The following is a 15,694-nucleotide window of genomic DNA, read 5'->3' on the forward strand; positions in this document are numbered from 1 at the left end:
AATCCCCCACATTGGCAGTCTTTAGGAGGAGCCTAAAATCCTTTTTCGAGATGGGCCCTGCTCACCCAGCACTGGCCCCTTCTTTCTGCTGCAACCACCTTTCATGTGACCCCGCCTGCGTGCCCAACCGGGAAACAGGCGGGAAGGTGTCCCACAGCCATGGCAGAAAGAAGGGGCGGTGCTGGATGAGTGAGGCCTGGCTCAAAAAGCGCATCCCACCTTCCCCGCACCTGGCCCACCAAGGCTGAGGGCTGCAAGGCTCTGTTCCTGCCAGTGTCCAGGCAAGAGGTAGAGAAGGGAAGGAAGGAAAGAGGGAGAGAAGAAAGGAGAGAAAGAAAGAGGAAAGGTGGGAAAGAAAGCAGGAAAGAGAGAAGAATGGAAGCAAAGAGCAAAAGAAGGAAAGAAAGAAAGAGGTAGAGAAGGAAGAAAGGAAAGAAAGAATAAAAAGAAAAGGGGGAAGAAAGAGGGAGGGAGGAACGAGAGAAGGAAAGGAAAAAAGGAAGGAATGAAGGAAAGAAAGAAAGAAAGAGGAAGAGAATAATGACCATAGCAACACGTGGCGGGTACAGCTAGTAGGCATGTGCAATCCATGGTTCTAAATGGTTCTAAAGTACTTACAAAACTAAGGTTCTGGTGGTGAAAACTAGGGGGTGCTGGTGCTTTGCTTCTACAATGTTGCTAAAGTTCTGGTGGTGAAAATTTCAGAACTCTTAACAAAGCTTTCAAAATTTCATTATAAATGGCAATTCCTAATTGGTTTTTGTCATAAAAATCATCAATAATGAAATAATAATGAAATTTTGAAAGTTTTGTTAGAGTTCTGAAATTTTCATCACCAGAACTTTTGCAACACTGTAGAAGCAAAGCACCAGTGCCCCCTAGTTTTCACCACCAGAATTTTAGTTTTGTAAGTACTTTAGAACCATGGATTGCACATGCCTAACAGCTAGTATCAAATGAATCTTTGGATCACTCTTTCCAAGGTTATTGGGACATGAACACTTCAGGTACCAGTTTGTTCTAACATGGCATGATATTGAATACTATGCTTGCTTTCAAAGCTTTGTCTGGTTTTTGCTTAGTAGGTCTTCAGTTGCATGGTTCTGTGCGAACCCATAGCCGAGGTGGATCCAGAAGCAGACAAGGTCTGTAGCATGCTGAGGAGCAGCTATCCCATCTCCAAGATGAGGGGGCATCTCCAGAAGCTTTTGAAAGCAGTATTCCGCTGTAGCAATATGAAACCTGTTTACAGAAGAACTCCAAACCTTTCTTACAAGTCGTCTTTTTGTATAAACTCAACTGCCAAAGATTACTACAGTTGTGTGGGAATTTTGATTCCTATGCTGTTCTGAGGGATATTGAAAGCTTGTGTTGTAGAAACCTAAACCCAAGATTCCTGTTGGTCAAGAGTGACTGGCTTAATAGCAGTAATACTATTGTTAGCTCCAAAATGACTTGCCAATTAGTGGAACATAATGGCGATATATTATTTAGTAATACTAGATTACTCCTTGGACCAACTTCTGTTATTTGCTCTACTAATATGAGGAGACATCAGGACCAGTTGATCCCGTGATTCAGAAAAGGTTCGGAATCTGATGTCTGAAAGGTGGCCAAGATTTAAAGCTTACAGAATCCTTGTTTTTATTTTATTTAAATATAGGTGTCCATCATTCCTAATGACATCGATATTCCTAATATTCAACTGCAAGGATTACTACAGTTGTGTCTATTATGACTCTACTTCCAGTACTTACTTTCTCTTCTTTTATTTAGAGCAAAAAGTTTGGTAAAAACTTACAAGAAACTGTTTCTGTTCACCTCTCAATTGCAGCGTTCCTGCACTTTGGAAAAAACGTCTTACACGTTGTAGGCATTGGGCCTGGTGAGAGGTGTTAAGAAATAGTTAGTAAAAGCATAGCCTACAATGAATATTAATTTAACGTTAATAACTCTGCAGATTAACTCTAGGTCTTACTAGTCCAAGTGAGTGCCAGACTGCAAATCTTTCAAGAGATGTAAATTAAAGATAGCGTTGCATTATATTCTAGATACCATGTGAAAGTTGTAAATGCCAGAATGAGAAAAGGGTTTATTAAATTGTAATATGGAATAACTTTTGTATGCAAATAAAAAATATTTTCTAAGTTGTATCTGAATTGTAATTACGTAGCACGGTTGGGATGTAGCTCCTGGTTTTAAGAATGGCGTCTTTTAAATTAGTTTTCTGATTGGGTTGTTGTAGGTTTTTTCGGGCTATATGGCCATGGTCTAGAGGCATTCTCTCCTGACGTTTCGCCTGCATCTATGGCAAGCATCCTCAGAGGTAGTGAAGTCTGTTGGAACTCGGAAAAAGGTTTCTGTTTCTGGAAAAAGTTTTCTGATTGTTTCTCATGTACCAGACAGGGCATTTAACACTCCTTGTAAGGTTTTTGAGGAGGGGGTATTGTTGTTGGCGGAATCCACACAGATGTAGGCATTTTGCACGCTCACGAGCAACATGGTAAACTGTGTTCCTAAATTTCTGCTACATGCCATGTAGTTGGGTAGGGTTTTTTTGAGAAAAAGCTGAAGCAATGAAATCAGCCATCTCCTAGGAGCCTCCAGTGGCGCACCAACGTCTCTCAACCTGGGGGTCGGGACCCCTGGAGGGGTTGTCAAAGACCATCAGAAAACAGTATTTTCTGTTGTTCATATGGGGGGAGTCTGTGTTGGAAGTTTGGCCCAATTCTATCCTTGGTTGAGAATGCTCTTTGATTGCAGGTGAACTATAAATCCCAGCAACTACAACTCCCAAATGACAAATCTATTTCCCCCAAACTCCACCAGTGTTCACATTTGGGCATACTGAGTATTCATGCCAAGTTTGTTCCAGATCCATCATTGTTTGAATTCACAGTGCTCCCTGAATGTAGGTGAACTACAACTCCAAAACTCCAGGTCAATGCCCACCACACACTTTCTCTTGGCCATGGGAGTTCTGTGTGCCAAGTTTGGTTCAATTCCATCATTGGTGGAGTTCAGAATGCTCTTTAATTGTAGGTGAACTACAACTCCTATCTTCTGGAGTATTGGCTCTCCCTTCCAATTTCGTCCCATCTACAAACTTGATGATCATGCGTTCTAAGCCTTCATCAAAGTTAGCGTTTCTTGACCACGGGCTTGGGACCCCTGGGAGGGGAGGGAGTCTTGAGGGGATGTCTGAGGAGTCACCAAAGGCCATCAGAAAACACAGTATTTTCTATTGGTCATGGGGATTCTGTTTGGAAGTTTGCCCCAATTCTATCATTGGTGGGGTTCAGAATGCTCTTTGATTGTAGGTGAACTATAAATCCCAGCAACTACAACTCCCAAATGTCAAGGTCTGTTTTCCCAGATTCCACCAGTATTCACATTTGGGCATATTGAGCAATCGGGCCAAGTTTGCTCCAGATCCATCATTGTTTGAGTCCTCTCTGGATGTAGGTGAACTACAACTCCCAAACTCAAGGTCAATGCCCATCAATGGGTTGTTGTAGGTTTTTTCAGGCTCTATGGCCATGTTCTAGGCTGGTGGTTCTCAACCTGGGGTCTCCAGATGTTTTTGGCCTACAACTCCCAGAAATCCCAGCCAGTTTACCAGCTGTTAGGATTACTGGGAGTTGAAGGCCAAAAACATCTGGGGACCCCAGGTTGAGAACCACTGTTCTAGAGGCATTCTCTCCTTTGGCAGTACAATGCCCATCAAACCCTCCCAGTATTTTCTGTTGGTCATGGGAGTTCTGTGTGCCAAGTTTGGTCCAATTCCATCATTGGTGGAGTTCAGAATGCTCTTTGATTGTAGGTAAACTATAAATCCCAGCAACTGCAACCCCCAAATGACAAAATCAACCCCCCCCCCCCACCATGCCACCAGTATTCAAATTTGGACATATTAGGTATTTGTGCCACATTTGGTCAGTGAATGAAAGTACATTCTGCATATCATATATTTACATTACAGTTCATTGTTGTTCATTCGTTCAGTCGTCTCCGACTCTTCGTGACCTCATGGACCAGCCCACGCCAGAGCTCCCTGTCGGCCGTCACCACCCCCAGCTCCTTCAAGGTCAGTCCAGTCACTTCAAGGATGCCATCCATCCATCTTGCCCTTGGTCGGCCCCTCTTCCTTTTACCTTCCCTTTTTACGATTCATAACAGGAGCAAAATTACAATTATGAAGTAGCAACAAAAATAATATTAAGTTGGGGGTCACCACAACCTGACGAATGGTGTTAAGGGGTCAAGGCATTAGGAAGGTTGAGAAAACCCTTATGCCAGCAGGACTGAAGACCAACAAGTCGGAGGTTTGAATCAGGGGATTCGAACCTCTGACCATAACAGTAGCAAAATTACAGTTATGAAGTAGCAATAAAAAAATTTTTATGTTTGGGGGTCTTCACAACATGAGGAACTGTATTAAGGAGTCACAGGATTAGGAAGGTTGAGAAACACTGCTTTAGAAACATGTTTATTAATTTGACAAAAAAAAAATCTCTAAAAACCCAGTAAGTGATGAAACACACTCTTGACATAAACAATATTGCTTTATAGAATGTAAACAGTGAAGACTTTTTATGCTTTCGGGTTTCTTTTTGAATTGGGAGTTTTTGTTCTTCAGCAGCAATCCTACTAAAAGACTCTCACTGCAATTGGAGGAACTTAATAACTACTTTGATTTTATATCTCCATATGTTCCTGGATAGATCTGCAAATAACTGTTTTTCTGCTCAAATAGGAATTCTGTTTACACCAGTCACTTCATTCCTTTCTTGGGTGCTGATTTTTTGCCTCCTTTTTTGGATTTGCCTCCGTACTTCGCTTCCATCTGAGCCAAGAAGTCGTCCATCTCCTTTTTTCGATTTTCGTGTCTGCTCTGTTAAATGGACCAAGCATAAGCTGGTTAAATAAATGCATAAATATTTCACAGGCTTCTTCCTACAGGTGATGGGACATTTTATCAAGATAATTCAGAAGGCAAGATACATACAAATATATTAATATTTTTAATGAACAGTGTTTAGAGAGATGCTCAATGTATTGTAGAAGGCTTTCATGGCCGGAATCACTGGGTTGTAGGTGTTTCAGGCTATAGCAGTTCGAAAACATGAAAATGTGAGTAGATCAATAGGTCTATATGGCCATGCTCTAGAAGCATTCTCTCCTGACGTTTCGCCTGCATCTATGGCAGGTATCCTCAGAGGTTGTCTGAGGATGCCTGCCACAGATGCAGGCAAAACGTCAAGAGAGAATGCTTCTAGAACATGGCCATATAGACCTATTGATCTACTCACATTTGCATGTTTTCGAACTGCTAGACTGGCAGAAGCTGGGGCTAACAACGGGAGCTCATCCCGTCCCACAGATTCAAACCACCGACCTTGCAATCAGCAAGGGTTTAACCCTAGGCCATCAAAGCCCCATATTAATGTTAAACATTGCAATTAACTTTCTGAAGGCTAAAAATTATACTTGAATGAACGGCAACGCATCTTTCTTTCATCTTACCTGAATAAGTGCTGTCAAGTCGTCATCTCCTTCACCAAGACCTAGCTCTTCTCTGGATTTTTCTGCTTCTTTAGCTTCCTTCTCAGCCTGAAACAGTTAAGACAGTTGTTAACAGGTACGTTTTTTAAATGTGTGTTATTGTTTATATGTGATTTGTATTGTATTGTTTTTGTGTATTGCTTTCTTGTTTTTATTGATGTGTTGTTGGGCTTGGCCTCATGTAAGCCGCTCCGAGTCCCTTGGGGAGATGGTGGCGGGGTATAAATAAAGTATTATTATTATTATTATTATTATTAAGTCTAGTTGTGTCTGACTCTGGGCTGTGGTGCTCATCTCAGTTTCTAAGCCAAAGAGCCAGCGCTGTCCGTAGACACCTCCAAGGTCATGTGGCCGGCATGACTGCATAAAGTGTTGCAGAAGCGATACCTATTGATCTACTCACATTTGCATGTTTTCGAACTGCTAGGTTGGCAGAAGCTGGGCCTAACAGCAGGAGCTCACCCCACTCCTTGGATTCAAACCACCAACCTTTCAGTCAGCAAGTTCAGCAGCTAGCCAGAAGGCTCACTGTTGTTATTATATTATATTATATTATATTATATTATATTATATTATATTGTCGAAGGCTTTCATGGCCGGAATCACTGGGTTGTTGTAGGTTTTTCTGGGCTATATGGCCATGTTCTAGAGGCATTTTCTCCTGACGTTTTGCCTGCATCTATGGCAAGCATCCTCAGAGGTAGTGAGGTCTGTTGGAAGTAGGAAAATGGGTTTATATATCTGTGGAATGACCAGAGTGGGACAAAGGACTTTTGTCTGCTGGAGCTAGGTGTGAATGTTTCAACTGACCGCCTTGATTATATTATATTATATTACGTTATATTATAAAAGGTAAAGGTTGTCCACTGACGTTAAGTCCAGTCATGTCTGACTCTGGGGTGTGGTGCTCATCTCCATTTCTAAGCAGAAGAGCCGGCGTTGTCCACAGACACCTCCAAGGTCATGTGGCCAGCATGACTACATGGAGTGCCGTTACCTTCCTGCCGGAGCGGTACCTATTGATCTACTCACATTTGCATGTTTTCGAACTGCTAGGTTGGCAGAAGCTAGGGCTGACAGCGGAAGCTCACGCCGCTCCCCGGAATTGAACCTGTGACCTTTCGGTCAACAAGCTCAGCAGCTCAGCGCTTTAACCCACTGTGCCACTGGGGGCTCCATATTATTATATTATATTATATTATATATTATATTATATTATATTATCAATCATGGCCACCAACAGTAATGTCCCAGAATAAACACCAATATTGTTTACAGATTTCCTATCGATTATACAGTTTACATTATTCAGTGATTGCAGATTCAATGCCATATATTAAAAGAGATAAAACTATAGCAAGGCCATAGCACAAAAGGATTAGAATTTTAATTCAGTCTGAGGTTTAGATCAAATCCCAAAAGATACTACATTTGAAAACAATGGGCATAAAATCTGAAACAGAAACGTTCAGAAAGTGTGCAACTTCAATGGGTTTAGCCACTAATTTTGTGGGAAACCATGTGGACTGTCGCAAAAATTTATCATCAAAATAGGCCAGAAATCTACTTTCTGTGTTGTCGAAGGCTTTCATGGCCAGAACCACTGGGTTGCTGTGAGTTTTCTGGGCTGTATGGTCATGCTCCAGAAGCATTCTCTCCTGACATTTTACCCACATCTATGGCAGGCGTCCTCAGAAATGTGAGGTCTGTTGGAAACTAGGCAAGTGGGGTTTATATATCTGTGGAATAATGTCCAGGGTGGGAGAAAGAACTCTTGTCTAATTGAGACAAGTGTGAATGTTGCAATAGGCCAGTTTAGCATTGAATGGCCTTGCAGCTTCAAAGCCTGGCTGCTTCCTGCCTGGGGAATCTAATCTAACAACCACCATGTCAGATTACACAGAGAAGCCATTGAAATCGACAAGCATGTGAACAATTCAACAGAAAGGAGGAAACCATGAAAATGCACAAAATCTGGCTACCAGTATTTTTTAAAAAACCTCTAAAATCAGGACAGTAAATAAAGAGCAACACTCAAAAATGGGAATTCCAGACAGGAAACAATCAGGGCCAGCTAACACCTTTCAACAAATAATAATAATAATAAACTTTATTTATACCCCACTACCATCTCCCCAAGAGACTCGGTGCGGCTTACATGAGGCCGAGCCCACAATACATCAATAATAAAACAATAGCAAACAAACAATACAAAACAGTTAAAATACATCTCATAAACAAAAATAAAATAAAATATAAGCAGTACAGTAACACAACAAGCATTAAAAACCTATGGCTGGGCCAAATGTAAAATTAAAAGTAGCCAGGCTTTGAAGTTGCAAGGCTATTCAGTGCTAGTCAAGTTGAACAATTGCAACATTCACACTCGCCTCCAACAGACAAGAGTTCTTTCTCCCATCCTGGACATTATTCCACAGATATATAAACCCCTCTTGGTTAATTTCCAGCAGACCTCACAAGCTCTGAGGATGCCTGCCATAGATGTGAGCGAAATGTCAGGAGAGAATGCTTCTGAAAAATGGCCATACAGCCCGGAAAACTCACAGCAACCCAATCTACTTTCTGTTTTGGAAAAAAAAGGTATGTTACGATGTCAAACAGTAAATGAAAGCCATCCAAGGCAGACAATTCACCCTTTGTTTTAGGAAAAAGTGGTCCAACAAAGTAATGGGGTTGCAAAATACGTTGGTGCTGCAATTCATGCTAAATGTGTATGCCTTAAACAGATCATAAAACATCTGGAATTGTATGTAATGTCCGGCATTATACATTTTGCCATTAAATTTTATTGCTGCCCAGCATACCCTTCTTTTTCTTGCAGCCACCTTCTGCTTGGACTCCTTCACAAAGGCTTTATATACTGGAAGTTCTCCGGAGTCAATGGCAAGCTGTATAATCTTTCTGATTCTAGGCTCGTCGGCATAATCCACACAGAGCACGGATTCCATAATTTTGTCCATATTGCCTTTATAGTCCTCATATGCGGCTTTAATGTCGTCCAGTTCTTCTTCCGAATCTTTGTACTTCTTTTCAAAGTCTTCTATATCTTTTACAGTTATCTGTGGGATTTAAAAGAGTTTTACTCCATAAACAAGGTTTTCTCCAAGCGGAGGGTGGGTCAAAAAGTAATGCCTCCATCGCTCTAACTTTTATTTCTTTGATAGCTACTTGACTGCCTCTGCATGATATGATAGAGGTAATGAGGGGGACCATAAGCCATATTTAGGGGTTTCCAGGGTGTTTTAGACAGGTAGGCCGCATAGGAACATTGCAAGGGAACTGGAGCGAATGTGCTGTGCTTGGTACTTGGTAAACAGGATGATTGACCAAGACAGACTCCTCCAGTAGAGCTAACTGCTTGACTACAAAGGTACATATTACCCCATAGTTGTTGTTGTTATTATTATTATTATTACTATTATTATTATCTTTATTTGTACCCCACTAGCATCTCCCGAAGGACTCGATGCGGCTTACAAAGGCCAAGGCCTCAAAACACAACATAACAATACACAACCTAAAGCAAATTAAAAACAGTTAAAGCAGTATTAAACAACAACAATAAAACAATACACCAGGACACAATAAAACTGGGCCGGGCCAGAGTAATGGGTACAGATTATAAGTGCTGATGTGACAGGTGATATATAGGGATTATAGGGTAAGTGCAGTGTACCAAGAATCTTAATTTCTAATAAAGTGCTTCTGGGACTTATTGATGGAGTTTTCCTATTCTGGAAAGGCACATCGAAACAGCCAGGTCTTCAAGTTCTTTCTAAAGACTGCCAACGTAGGGGCCTGTCTAAGATCTTTAGGGAGGGTGTTCCAGAGTCAGGGGCCACCACAGAAAAGGCCCTGTCTTGTGTCCCCACCAGACGCGCCTGCGATGCAGGCGGAATCGCGAGCAGGGCCTCTCCGGATGAACAAAGTGAGCGCGTGGGTTCATAAACAGAGATGCGGTCACACAGGTAGGATGGTCCCAAACGGTTTAGGGCTTTGTAGGTAAGCACCTGCACCTTTAATTAGGCTCAGAAAATAAATGGCAGCCAGTGGAGCTCCTTGAACAGGAGGGTTGACCTCTCTCTGTAAGGAGCACCAGTTAACATCCTGGCCACTGCCCATTGGACCAGTTGGAATTTCTGAGCTGTTTTCAAGGGCAGCCCCACATAGAGCGAATTACAGTAGTCCAATCTAGAGGTGACCAAGGCATGGACCACCCCGGCCAGATCAGCCTTTGCGAGGTACGGTCGCAGTTGGCGCACGAGTCTCAATTGTGCAAAAGCCCTCCCGGACACCGCCGACGCCTGAGCCTCAAACATAAGCGATGAATCCAGGAGGGCTCCCAAACTGCGGACCTGTGGCTTCAGGGGGAGTGTAACCCCGTCCAACACAGGTTGCCATCCTATACCCCGATCAGGTTTGCGATCGACCAGGAGGACCTGTCTTGTCGGGATTGATCTTCAGCTTGTTCCTCCTCATCCAGATAGACACAGCGGCCAGGCACTCGTCCAGCACCTGAGAGGCCTCCTTGGAATTAGGTGGAAAAGAGTAGTAGAGTTGTGTGTCATCTGCGTAGAGATGGCACCCAACTCCAAAACTCCAAATGACCTCTCCCAGCGGTTTCATGTAGATGTTAAAGAGCATGGGAGACAAGATAGAGCCTTGCGGGACCCCACAGGTCAAAGGCCAGGGGTCCGAGTAGGCATCTCCCAGCTTCACCATCTGGGATCTACCCTCTAGGAAGGACCGGAGCCACGACAAAACCGTGCCCCCGAGACCCATCCCAGAGAGTCGACCCAGAAGGATACCATGATCGATGGTATCGAAAGCCGCTGAGATGTCCAAGAGAATCAACAAGGTCACACTCCCTGTCCAGCTCTCTATGGAGGTCATCCACCAAGGCGACAAAGGCGGTCTCGGTGCCATGACCAGGCCTGAAACCAGACTGTGACTGATCTAGGTAGTTGATGTCATCTAGAAAGCCCTGGAGCTGGGAGGCAACCACCCGCTCCAGCACCTTACCCAAAATAAGGAGGTTGGAGATTGGTCTGAAATTGTTCAGCACCGTGGAGTCAAGGGAGACCTTTTTAAGGAGTGGACGAACCACAGCTTGTTTCAATTGAGATGGAAAAAAACAGACCTCACAAGCTCATAGTTGCCAGGAACTGGCCGACCACGAGAATACAGTTACCCCATAGACTTCTGGAAACAACAACTGACCACAGGGTACAAAGGTTGCTACACGTTTACTGGTAACTGACCACAGGGTCAACCAAAAGGTTACAAGGGGCGTGTTATGTTACTGGAACGTGGTTGCTAAATGCATTGCCAAGGGTAAATAAGCCCAACGTTTGTCCCAGTCGGGGCGGGCAGTTTGGTAGCGGCATATTGTTATGCTGCCTGTCCGCCTTCCTATTGCGCAATATGAATAAGCCACATTTTGCCCTAACTTGTTTGGACTCCGTATCATCCAAAGCGGCCTGGCAAGGACCCGAATGGTAAGATTGTGGGAATACCGGCGAGTTTCCCTTACAATAATCTCACTCTATTTTATTTATTTATCGTGTCAAGAGCGAACCAAAACAGTTGTATTGCATTAAAAACAAACAAACAAACCACAAAGTTTGCAGACTTGGTATTCTATTAAATGTTCTTTGACCAGTAGCTGGCCACTTGGAGTGCCTCTGGTGTTGCTGCAAGAAGGTCCTCCATTGTGCATGTGGCAGGGCTCAGGTTGCATTGCAGTAGGTGGTCCACCTACTGTACTGATATGACCTTTTCTTTTTTATGATTGACTGATTAGAACGATTAATCTGAAGCTAAAAGAAAGAGTCGTCATTTACAAGTAGGTCTCGGATGGTTCGAATTTCAACTGGCAAGGCATTCCATAAGTAAGGGGCTACAATCGAGAAGGCTCTCTGCCTAGTAGATGACAAATGATAAGTCCGGATGTTGGGGACTATAAGCAAATTTTGGTCTTCAGACCAGAGTAATCTCTGGGGTTGGTAGGGAGATAAGCGGGCCCTCAGGTACATCGGCCCCAGACCATATAAGGCCTTAAAGGTTAGTACCAGCACCTTGAAAGTAATCTGGTACTCAATCAGTAGCCAGTGCAACTGTTGGAGAATTGGGGTGATACGACACCTCGCCGGCACCCCGGCGAGAAGACGAGCCCCTGCATTTTGCACCAGCTTCAGTTTCCGGATCACTGACAAAGGAAGGCCAATGTAGAGGGCATTACAGTAGTCAAGCCTCGAGATGACCGTCACCTGGATCACCGTAGCCAGGTTGTTCCTAGATAGGTAGGGTGCTCCTTAGTGTTATAGGAGCAGCGTTTAGTGTTTCCATGTATTCTACTTCAATCTTTCATCTTTTGTTAGTTGGACAAACATGGATATATGTGTATTGTCGAAGGCTTTCATGGCTGGAATCACTAGGTTCTTGTGGGTTTTTTTCGGGCTATATGGCCATGTTCTAGAGGCATTTCTCCTGACGTTTTGCCTGCATCTATGGCAAGCATCCTCAGAGGTGAGGTCTGTTGGGACTGGGAAGGGACATTAATTACCTTTCAAGAAGAGTTTGCTCCAGGCACAGTCAGCCCATTGTATGCTAATCAAGGTGGTCAGTTGAAATATTCACACCTAGCCCAACTGACAAAAGTCCTTTGTCTCACCCTAGTCATTCCACAGATATATAAACCCCTTCCCAGTCCCAACAGACCTCACCTCTGAGGATGCTTGCCATAGATGCAGGCGAAACGTCAGGAGAAATGCCTCTAGAACATGGCCATATAGCCCGAAAAAACCCACAAGCACCTATGGATATTTGTCATTCTCTCTGATTCCGTAAAATTTATATGTTAAATAATAATAATAATTTTAAAATATAGGGAAAAAAGTAAATACAGTATTACATTTCCTGGACTGACTGGCTAAAGACGTAGAAAAAGTGTTGTCTCTGTCACTCCAAGCATGGCCCAAGGACCATCTGTCCTGATGCTACAAAACCAAGAGCAACCTACTTTTTTGAAGAGCAGCCTCCAATACTCTTCCCAATCGCGTTCCTGGGTGAACACACTGGACTCCTCATCTACAATTCCTTGTTCATCATACAAAGCCCGCTGCTCCTTGTCGCTCAACACAGCATACACTTTGCCCAAGATCTGAGAGGAGAAAAGACAACAAGGGACTTCAACAATCCAGCAAGGAACAACCATACCACCCCAATCCCGGACAGCCAAGTCTCAATATTCAAGCTGTATTTTTCCTCCCCTCTGTGTTCTATTCTTGATTGAGACCCAAAGTGGCTCTCAATATTAAATACAAATTATCAGCATCATTCCCTCAAATAGCCAACGATAAAACAGTGAAGAGTAGAGACATCATACTGGCAACCAAGATCTGCATAGTTAAAGCAATGGTATTCCCCGTAGTAACCAATGGATGTGAGAAGTGGACCATAGGAAAGGCTGAGTGAAGGAAGACAGATGCTTTTGAACTTTTATGTTGGAGGAAAGTTCTGAGAGTGCCTTGGACAGCGAGAAGATCCAACCAGTCCATACCTCAGGAAATAAAGCCCGACTGCTGATTGGAGGGAAGGATATTAGAGGCAAAGATGAAGTACTTTGGCCACATCATGAGGAGACAGCAAAGCCTAGAGAAGACAATGATGCTGGGGAAAATGGAAGGAAAAGGGAAGAGGGGCCGACCAAGGGTAAGATGGATGGATGGGATCCTTGAAGTGACTGGCTTGATTCTGACGGTGCTGGGGGTGGTGACAGCAGACAGGGAGCTCTGGCGTGGGCTGGTCCATGAAGTCAAAGAGGGCGACTGCAGTAAAGAAGGGTTTGGGAAGCAAAAGCGCCTCTCTCACTACTCAGGCCAAAAAAGTAAAGGCAAAGCGCTCTGTATTATTGTTATTATTATTATTTGAAGCAGAACAAGATGAGTCCACAGCAGACAAAGTCACTCTGCTGGGTGTTGTTATTTATTATTATTATTATTGTTATTATTATTATTATTTGAAATACAACAAGAGGAGTCCACAGCAGACAAGATCACTCTGCTGGCTGTTGTTGTTGTTGTTATTATTATTTGAAACCCAAGATGTATTATTGTTATTATTATTATTTGAAGCAGAACAAGATGAGTCCACAGCAGACAAAGTCACTCTGCTGGGTGTTGTTATTTATTATTATTATTATTATTATTATTATTGTTGTTATTATTATTATTATTTGAAATACAACAAGAGGAGTCCACAGCAGACAAGATCACTCTGCTGGCTGTTGTTGTTGTTATTATTATTATTTGAAACCCAAGATGTATGTATTATTGTTATTATTATTATTTGAAGCAGAACAAGATGAGTCCACAGCAGACAAAATCACTCTGCTGGGTGTTGTTGTTATTTATTATTATTATTATTATTATTATTATTATTATTATTATTATTATTATTATTTGAAACACAACAAGATGAGTCCACAGCAGACAAGATCACTCTGCTGGCTGTTGTTGTTATTTGTTATTTATTATTATTATTACTATTATTATTATTATTATTTGAAACACAACAAGAGGAGTCCACAGCAGACAAGATCACTTTGCTGGCTGTTGTTGTTGTTGTTATTATGATTATTATTTGAAACCCAAGATGTATGTATTATTGTTATTATTATTATTTGAAGCAGAACAAGATGAGTCCACAGCAGACAAAATCACTCTGCTGGGTGTTTATTATTATTATTATTATTATTATTATTATTATTATTTGAAACACAACAAGAGGAGTCCACAGCAGACAAGATCACTCTGCTGGCTGTTGTTGTTATTATTATTATTATTATTTAAAACACAACAGGATGAGTCCACAGCAGACAAGATCACTCTTATTATTATTATTATCTATCTGTATCTATGGCTGGGTGGCTCTTTGTCAGGACTTTAATTACGTTTTCTTGTCCTGATGAAGGGAGTTGGACTGGATGGCCTTCAGTATTTTCAGTTGGTCATGTGGGTTCAGTGTGGGAAGTTTGGCCGAATTCTGTTGTTTGTGGGGTTCAGAATGCTCTTTGATTGTAGGTGAACTATAAATCCCAGTAACTACAACTCCCAAATGTCAAGCTCTATTTCCCCCAAACTCCATCTGTGTTCATATTTGGGCATATTGAGTGCTTGTGTCAAGTTTGGTCCAACCATTGTTTGAGTCCACAGTGCTCTCTGGATGGAGGTGAACTACAACTCCCAAACTCAAGATCAATGCCTACTAAACTCTTCCAGTATTTTCTGTTACTCATGGGAGAACTGTGTGCCAAGTTTGGTTCAATTCCATTGTTGGTGGAGCTCAGAATGCTCTTTGATTGTAGGTGAACTATACATCCCAGCAACTACAACTCCTAAATGACAAAATCATAATTTCTGGAGTGATGTGAGATGTTTTGTGTGGTGAGACGTTTTGTTGCCAAATTTGGTGTGATTTCGTTCATTGGTTCTTTTGTTTTTAAGGTACTCATTATGCACAGAGCATTTACAGATAGATAGATAGATAGATAGATAGATAGATAGAAGATTGAGCTTTGCAGCTGAGCCTGGCTTAGAGCCCTCCCCGCCTTCTCAGCGAGGGATTACACTGGAGGGCTGTTGCTTCTCCGGCCGCCCTCCTTCCTGCCCAGAGAGTGCCTTTACCTGGAAGCGCTGTGTGGCTCTCTCCTCCTGGCCGGGCGGGGCTCGGTCGGGGTGCACCTGGAGGGAGGCCTTGCGGTACCCTCTCCGGATCTCCTCGCCCGACGCCTTCCGCCCGACGCCCAGCACCTGGTAGAGGTCTCCGGCCCCGAAGGCCTCCCGGCACTGCTCCAGCAGACCCATGGCACCCGCCCAGAGACGCCCATCAGGCAAGCGCCTCTCGACGCGGGAAAAAAAACCCGCGCAAGGCCAAGGCCACGCCCCCTCTCCCCGCCAGCCACGCCCCTTCCTACTTTACGGTCCTGCTGTCGCAAAACAACACACCACCGTAACAAAGGGCAGCCGGTCCCCAGGATCCGCAGATTCTGCATCCGCGGGCTCAATTAGGATTAGCATGATGGTTTAGCATAATTTTTTTTCTTCAT

General features: G+C 43.1%; 2 protein-coding genes across 4 annotated transcripts in view; one reads left to right on the forward strand and one right to left on the reverse strand.

The window, feature by feature from the left end:
- Positions 1 to 2,151, forward strand: part of FAM149B1 (family with sequence similarity 149 member B1) — a 30,273-nt gene extending 28,122 nt beyond the window's left edge. For 2 of the 3 annotated variants that reach the window (XM_060768804.2, XM_060768807.2), the window contains one exon: positions 1,083 to 2,151. In XM_060768804.2, the coding sequence (XP_060624787.2) occupies positions 1,083 to 1,153 (71 nt within the window). In that variant the 3' untranslated portion in view covers positions 1,154 to 2,151. The remainder of the gene's footprint in view (positions 1 to 1,082) is intronic. The other variant, XM_060768806.2, reaches the window with a different exon arrangement.
- A 2,322-nt stretch (positions 2,152 to 4,473) lies between these two features.
- Positions 4,474 to 15,529, reverse strand: DNAJC9 (DnaJ heat shock protein family (Hsp40) member C9). Its single transcript, XM_067465705.1, has 5 exons — positions 15,273 to 15,529; positions 12,608 to 12,748; positions 8,391 to 8,645; positions 5,527 to 5,613; positions 4,474 to 4,894 (listed from the first exon to the last, which is right to left on the reverse strand). The coding sequence occupies exons 1-5, from the start codon at positions 15,450 to 15,452 to the stop codon at positions 4,775 to 4,777; spliced, it is 783 nt and encodes a 260-aa protein (XP_067321806.1). The 5' UTR covers positions 15,453 to 15,529; the 3' UTR covers positions 4,474 to 4,774.
- Positions 15,530 to 15,694: the final 165 nt, after the last annotated feature.

The sequence above is a fragment of the Anolis sagrei genome, chromosome 3, assembly GCF_037176765.1.
Source record: "Anolis sagrei isolate rAnoSag1 chromosome 3, rAnoSag1.mat, whole genome shotgun sequence".
Lineage (NCBI taxonomy): Eukaryota > Metazoa > Chordata > Lepidosauria > Squamata > Dactyloidae > Anolis > Anolis sagrei.

Bases quoted from the DNA above. Each gene is read 5' to 3' on its own strand.
- DNAJC9 (XM_067465705.1), bottom strand. From the start codon at position 15,452: ATGGGTCTGCTGGAGCAGTGCCGGGAGGCCTTCGGGGCCGGAGACCTC. The intron at 8,646-12,607 runs GTAGGTTGCTCT...TAAATCCCACAG, and splicing joins GGAGGCTGCTCTTCAAAAAA to ATAACTGTAAAAGATATAGA. The intron at 4,895-5,526 runs GTAAGATGAAAG...TCCATTTAACAG, and splicing joins ACTTGACAGCACTTATTCAG to AGCAGACACGAAAATCGAAA.